At 37.4% G+C, this 7,499-nt stretch overlaps 1 protein-coding gene across 4 annotated transcripts in view; it reads right to left on the bottom strand.

Moving 5' to 3' along the window:
- Window positions 1–638: 638 nt before the first annotated feature.
- LOC144980081 (uncharacterized) overlaps window positions 639–7,499 on the bottom strand; it is a 43,427-nt gene continuing 36,566 nt past the window's right edge. For all 4 annotated transcript variants that reach the window (XM_078927599.1, XM_078927572.1, XM_078927590.1 and 1 more), the window contains 2 exons: window positions 5,068–5,697; window positions 639–4,155 (listed from right to left, as the gene is read on the bottom strand). In XM_078927599.1, the coding sequence (XP_078783725.1) occupies window positions 2,457–4,155; window positions 5,068–5,697 (2,329 nt within the window). In that variant the 3' untranslated portion in view covers window positions 639–2,456. The remainder of the gene's footprint in view (window positions 4,156–5,067; window positions 5,698–7,499) is intronic.

The following is a 7,499-nucleotide window of genomic DNA, read 5'->3' as shown; positions in this document are numbered from 1 at the left end:
TCCAAGAAAAAGACAGAAAGCATGTTTAAAAACAGATATAGGGGAATAGAATACACAGTAAGTACCTCCCTGCCTACCGCGGGAGGTCAGGAACCCACCCAGCCACGATAAACATTGTAATATTTGAATAGATAAAGATTTGTAGGAGAGGTACGGATTTAATCATATATAACATATAATTTGTAACAGTAATATTATCATTCAAACTGAGCTGGTATGTATTCGTCCCTGATTTAGCAAGATTTTGAATTAACAACAATCAACAAAGCATTAAAAATGTATTATCAGTATCACAATGATATAGTGAAAATTATAATAATAATAATAATAATAATAATAATAATAATAATAATAATAATAATAATAAAATAATAATAATAATAATAATAATAATAATAATAATAATAATAAATAATAATAATAATAAAAAACAGTAATAAAAACAATAATAATAATAATAATAATAATAATAATAATAATAATAATATAATAATAATAATAATAATAATAATTAAAACAATAATAAAAACAATAATAATAATAATAATAATAATAATATAATAATAATAATAATAATAATAATAAATAATAATAATAATAATAATAATAATGAAAGTAACAATAACATGATAAATAGTATGACATGTTTAAAGTTCTATATTTATTTTAGGACACACTATGTGTTCTGGCCCCAATTTCAATGGTCACACAACACCGTTGTAGATTTAATTTGGAAATTAATCAATATTCAGCTCATTCCATTCTTTCAAGCTGACCAATCCCAAAACTGAAGAAAAGTGAAACCAAAACAAACAAAATGAAGACAAAAAAAATCACACACACACACACACAAAAACATGATAATAATATATTAAACAAACAGTAAACAACTAGAGAAAATGTGAACATCATTTATAATGATTACTTTAGCGGAAAAATTATGCCCGGGGGGGGGGGGGGGGGGGGGGGGGAGTGGGGTACATAAACAAAACAAGCAAACAAACATTAATATGTATTCAATATTATGAGTTTCCCGATTTTTAGCTCGTTGAAAAAACTGAATAGACCTAATAATGTCCTTTTACAAATTTCTAAACTAGATTTGCATCTGTGCAAAAAGATCATTGGTTCATGAACGCAAAACCATGTTTGACACTGTATAGGGAAAAGTATTAAATGTCTACTCAGTGTTTGACCTTATGGAATCCGATACTTTGATAACACCGGAGTTTATCCCAGGGTTTTTATAGCATGACACTGACAACATCAACGGTTGACCCTTTGGTGGGTTGAACTCTCGATCTATCACAAAATATTTCCTTCCTTTCTTTATTAAATCCAGTTTCCTCGTTATTGCTAGGTGGACAATAGGGAGAATGGACACATGACAATCTAATGCTATCTGAGTGGAAGTTTCATATTTTTTGCACTGTTCTGGGTGCCTTCTAAATTAAAACTATCGGACAAACTAATAAAATGATATTATTGTGACGTGAAAGAAATCTCAAGGTTGAAAAAAATAAAAACAACAAAAAAAAAAACAAACTATGGCCGTCTAATGAAGATGGGATGATGAAGCTGTACACATACACCCGTTTTTGCGTCCTTGTTGATGATACCAACCAGTCCAGTGGATGAAAACAATCTCATTATGTAGTACTCATCAATGCAAATTGTAGCTATTTACACATATACACAATGCTCATTATTTTTTCAAAGTTCAGTCGACTTTCATCCAACTCAAGTTCTTCGTGTAAAACAATGATGAAGTGCCATGAAGGTATGATCTGACTTCGTGTAATATCACTCGTTCTATAATGTACAATGAACCATATTCATTTGAAGACATCTCAATTGCCTAAATATAACAGCAATGTTTTCGATGCCTACTTTGAAAGTAATGTGATGTAGATTTCTCAGAAAAGTCAAATGAGACTATGTACAGTAGATATGTGATGATGGATGTGTTTGGAATCATTGTTTACACATAGCTCAATAAATTTATAACCAATCTTTTTTCAAGTCATCTTTTATTTAGCAGCACCGCCTTCTCCAGGCATAATTGATTTTCACATGCAACTACCAATCGAACAGGTTGGCAGAAGAACAATGATGAAAATGAAGATCACGGCTAGAGATGAATGAAATAATTATCAAAACCAAATTTATGGAGAATAAGTCAATATAAATTCAAATATTAGCAAGGATTGAGACTTGGATTGGAACGACACTCATTTCAATGTCACTGCTAAGCCGTGGCCGACAGCATAATGAACATTATAAAGCACGACAACACGTCCGTAGGTAAAACCTAATCATTTGGGATCTGTTGACTTTATGACATGCAAAGCTGCCTGTAAGTAATAGACGGTCCGGTCCTTGCATTAGTAGAAATGTACTTGACTTTCCTGAAATCTGTAGTGTTCAAGACTGCCAAGGCATTCGACTAATCTTCCCTATTGATTTACGTACAATTCTGACTCGACTTTCTCCACCTCGCTGAAACTTGGCAAATGTTTCTGATCAAGGTCATCAACAGGCATCCCTTTCTCCATTCGTTTCTTTTCTATCAACTCCCTCAATTGTTTCATTTCTTCTTGCAGACCGTTAAGCTCCTCTCGAAGTTTATTGTTCTCATTCTCAAGATAATCTGATTTAACCTCCCGGATTCTGGTCAAAGTTTTTCTGTTCTCTCTGCATTTTCTGGCAGCCTCGTTGTTACGTCGCCGACGTTCTAAGTATTTCGGGTCCATATATTTTTGGTCCATGGGGTTTCTCCTGGCCATGGCACGATTCGTCGAATCCCGCCGCTGTCTGAAATGTTCCTTTTTTATTAGAGAGAGTGGATTGTTTTGGCCCATGGCAATGTCTGAGAGGTGAGCGAGACCATTGATGAAGGGATGAGGTGGAAACGGTGGCTGACTCGCCGTTGCTCCCGGTGGAATTGTCGCTGATGGAGACATGCTAGGGAAGACATCTTTGGGGTAAACGTCGTGAGGTGGAAGTTTGTGGCGAAGTTTGTGCGGAAATGACGATGCAGGTGGACTGCCTGGGGTTATATTGTGTTTATCTCTCAGATTATTCCCGCCTTGGTCAGATTCCCTACTACTGGCATCGTCCATGCCTGTATGGCTGTGGGCGCTGTGGGTACTATGCGTACTGAGATTACTGTCGCGGCGGACTGTAAGTTGGAGTGGCTCATCGTAGTCTTCGCTACTGTGACTGGAAGCTGGAGATCGTTGTGACCAGTTGTACGCGGGATATGGGGTGCCGTCGTAAGGTCGTTGAAGAAAATGGCCTGGATTCACACCCCTGTTGGCAAGGGTACCTGGATATGCTGGGTGAATGGATGAAGACATTGATGGACTAACTGCGCGTCCATATTGGACGTAATTTCCAACACTTCCTCGACGTACAACAGGTACATCTGGAATTTCTATTTGGTAGCTTGGTCTACAATCAATGATGTTACTGTTGCTTCTCTCGCGTATCCGGACGTCCTCAGAAGTGTGTTTTTCTTGTTTTATTCCGTCAATTGGAGGATAAGTGGAAGTACGTCTTATATGGGCCGGTGGTCCAATATGTGGATGACTTGTTGGAAGTGATGGGATTCCGGGTGGTATGCCAGCACCACGCGCTTCCTGGTTCATTCTGGAAGCTTCAGTAAAGAAGTACGGCAGAGCTGGGCCGGGGCTAGGGTAGACTGCCATGCCCATCTGAATAGCACTTGCTACAGTGATAAGAGGGGGTGGAGATGTGTATGGCGTATTTTCGACGTGATTATTGTGATTGATGTTATGATTGGTGGTTGCCAATGTTTTAGAGTTATGATGATTGGACTGCGATGGTGTTGATGATGACATTGGTGGCGGGGGAGACATTCTGACAACATTGTTGGGTGGAGGAATTTCTTTCACATCTTGGTCCATAGAATCATCAGGGACTTGATCCTCCGGTAAGTTAAAACGCTTTTTCAAGACAGATAGTTCACGTCTGAGGCGCCCATTATCGGTCTCCAGACTGGAGATCCGTCCTTCCATGACCATGTCTTGCATTCGACGCTTCTCTCTAGATCGCCGGGCAGCTTCGTTGTTTCTGCGTCTCTTATCCCAGTACATGTCGTCTTTCAATGTGTCCGGAACCATTTCTCTGTATCTGGAGAGGAAAGTGGAAAGAAAACAATTTAAGACCAGAAATGTTCACCATCCACAAATTTACGATTGTTAACATAATTTACATCGTCGATAAAGAGACGTTGAAAATATTTCAATTTTTTAATTGGTTACTGCATTACGAATTGCATTTAACGAGGCCTTCGAAGTTTTTGCTACCTGCTCATGTTGACTTCTATTTTTTTTTTAGGCGGTTGGTCCAATGAAAAAATAAGTTATAAAAAAACATAATAAAAGTAAAATAAAACACATCAATATTCTAAACAAAATGTACGAGAATACACACACAAGAATGATACAAACACACACACACAAAACGCACACACACGCACTCGCGCAGAGTCACACACACATACACACACACACACACACACACAAACAAACATATACTGGGACATAAATCTCATTTGATTTCTCAGAATATTTTTGGTATTTTTCTCTACTCACGCCTGATCGCATGGATGCTTAATATTAGTTTGAATAGAAATGTTAAGTTTTGAATTGTTAATGTTGTATATAATATATATATATATATATATATATATATATATATATATATATATATATATATATATATATGCCTACTCAGATATCTGAGTGAATTTTGTCGGAAAATAGAATACCTGAAAGGCGAGTTAAATAAATGTCTATGTCCATCCTCATGCCTATTGTTTTCCCCACTGGTTCTGTCTCGAAAAAGCTCAAGATAACTCAGGCGATGTCCTCAGTTCAGCGCCGCAAAATTAGCAAATGGGGTTAAGTTTCTTGGTCATAAAAATAACGGGATTCGAATTTGGGTCTCCCGATTAGAAGCGCAATGCCTTGTCCATCAGTACCCCGCCCTTATGACACACACCGGCGTTCAACACATCAATGAGCATGTAATCATATTTACCTTTTACTGTTGTAGCCATCACTGTCTATGGGTCCTGTAGTTCCTGAACTATCTGAATCGCTGTAGTTGCCGCTTTTGTCCTGGTTGAGGTCCAGCTCTTCCACTTTGTCGTACGTCCGTAGTTGTTGAAGTCGCTGGTGATGTTCTTGGTTGATCAGCTGGTGCTCCTGCATCTGCTGTGGATGCTGTTGATGAAGATGACTATTTCTTTCAATGTCTTGATCACGCTGTTGTTGTTGTTGAAGTTGGTGCTGCTGTTGATGTTGTTGCTGTTGCTGTTGTTGTTGTCGCTGCTGTTGTAGAAGATGCACCATTTGCTGTGAATCTGGCGCTAAATTTCGGGCTAAGTTGGAGGTGTTGGAAGTATATTCAGGGGAATGGCCTTTTGGTGATGATGTCATCATTGTTTTCTCATCCATGTCTTCGGGTGACGCTGATCTTGATTTCTCTGTTGGTCTATGAGGGGGAACATGGGCGGTGGCATCTGTTGCGGGCTGGTTCGGTGAAGGGGTGTTTAGTATCTGGGACGGGGAAGAGCCACTTTTCATGGACATGTCTTTGGCTTCAGATTCGGTAAACATCGTGTTGTATGGAGCCAGCTCTCTTGTCTCTGTCCTATACGACTCAGATCTGTGATGAACGAGAATGGATGAAACGTTATAATTATAGAAAAATACGCAGTGAATTGGAATAAGAAATAAGAGACATATAATTAGTTTTAGAATGGATGTAGGCTGGCCAAAACCCATCAGATGCATGGAAGTGGTGGTGGTGGATGTGAAGGAGGAGTAGGAGTAGGAGGAGTTTGAAGTGGTAAAGGTGGAAGAGGAAAGGGGAGGCTGAGATGGAGAAGAGGAAGGAGGAGGCAATACACGACTCGATCAATACCGAATTTAATATCACGATTTCTGTGTGAATTCGGTTTTGTTCTAAAGTCGGTATTTTTAAAAAACATACGGCATACCCTCCAATAACATAAGAACATAAATAAGTCAGCCTGTGATGAACATATAAGGGCACGTATCTAAATATGTAGACTTTCCAACTGGTCAATAAGTTTTTAAAAGAACTGAAAACAATGGTCTATTTTTCACACTTATACTCGTATATATGAGACATACACATACACTGTTGGTCATCAACTGATGACTGGCCTCTGATTTGACGAGGAATGTTCAAGGTCAACAACAAGATTATGTTGATTAATTCCTTTTGAAGCCTTTACTCTCGACGGATCTAACGAGACCCGGGTACTCATTTACTTTTACACAGATCGGCGGTGATCAACTGTGCACCCCAAAATCGGGAACTTTTTTTTTTAGAAACTAAATATAAAACTTAAAACCACCCGGAGCACTTAAGAAGTGTTTTGTTGATGACCGTAAAAATGGAAAGGCCTGACAATGGTATCAGTTGAATGAGGAGTAAGATACATAATATTTGAAAATAGGATGACGATGATGATGATGATGATGAAAATAAGAATAATTTATAATAGTAATAATAATAATAAATTTAAAAATAATAATAATAATAATAATAATAATATAATATAATAATAATAATAATAATAATACTAATAATAATAATAATAATAATAATAATAATAATGACAGTGATGATGATAATGATAAGATAACGAAGAAAAGGGGAAAAGGCAATCAGCATAAACAACGAATCCTAATATCTTTGCATAGAGATATGTGTGGAAACAAAAGCAAACGGAGAAAACCAAATAATTAGGAAAGACTCTATTGACTCGAGTCAGTTTCTAGTCATTAACATTACTACGCTACTTTGACGGATTTTCGATTCCATTCGATTCCATTCAATGTTAACAAAACGTGTAACAAAACCAGCACAGTAAACATACCACAATAATATAACCATCCTTTAAAATTAACTACTTTTTACATTTTCTCCCAAAGTAATGTTACTTTTATTTCCCAAACAATGAATAGTCTCAAACAATAAAATAATCGTTTCGTTAATCCCGCTTCTCCACATCGTCAAACTAATTCACGGACAATTATAAGCATCATCATCATCATCATCATCATCATCATCATCATCATCATCGTCGTCGTCGTCGTCGTCATCATCATCATCATCATCATCATCCTGACCACTATTGATATCACCGACCATCATTTCAGCAATAATTCTATATACAGTACCTAACGCCCAGTACAAAAACACCACTGCTAATACTACAACATCAATCAGTACTACCAATAATAATAAATAAAGTAAAAAAAAAAAATCAATACCAAAGCAGCTCATATCAACCACCGCGGACCACTATGACCACCTCTACCATCACCATTATGAAACCTTCCATCAGCTCGACCTAAGCTTACCAAACATGCCCCATCCTCAATCTTTCCCTACCCAACCACACCCTCCCCGTTCCTCCCTACCTCCCTCACTCC

The sequence above is a fragment of the Berghia stephanieae genome, chromosome 1, assembly GCF_034508935.2.
Source record: "Berghia stephanieae isolate SIO BIC M18660-M18661 chromosome 1, UCSD_Bste_1.3, whole genome shotgun sequence".
NCBI classification, from domain to species: domain Eukaryota; kingdom Metazoa; phylum Mollusca; class Gastropoda; order Nudibranchia; family Aeolidiidae; genus Berghia; species Berghia stephanieae.
This window is presented reverse-complemented; position numbering and strand designations above follow the sequence as displayed.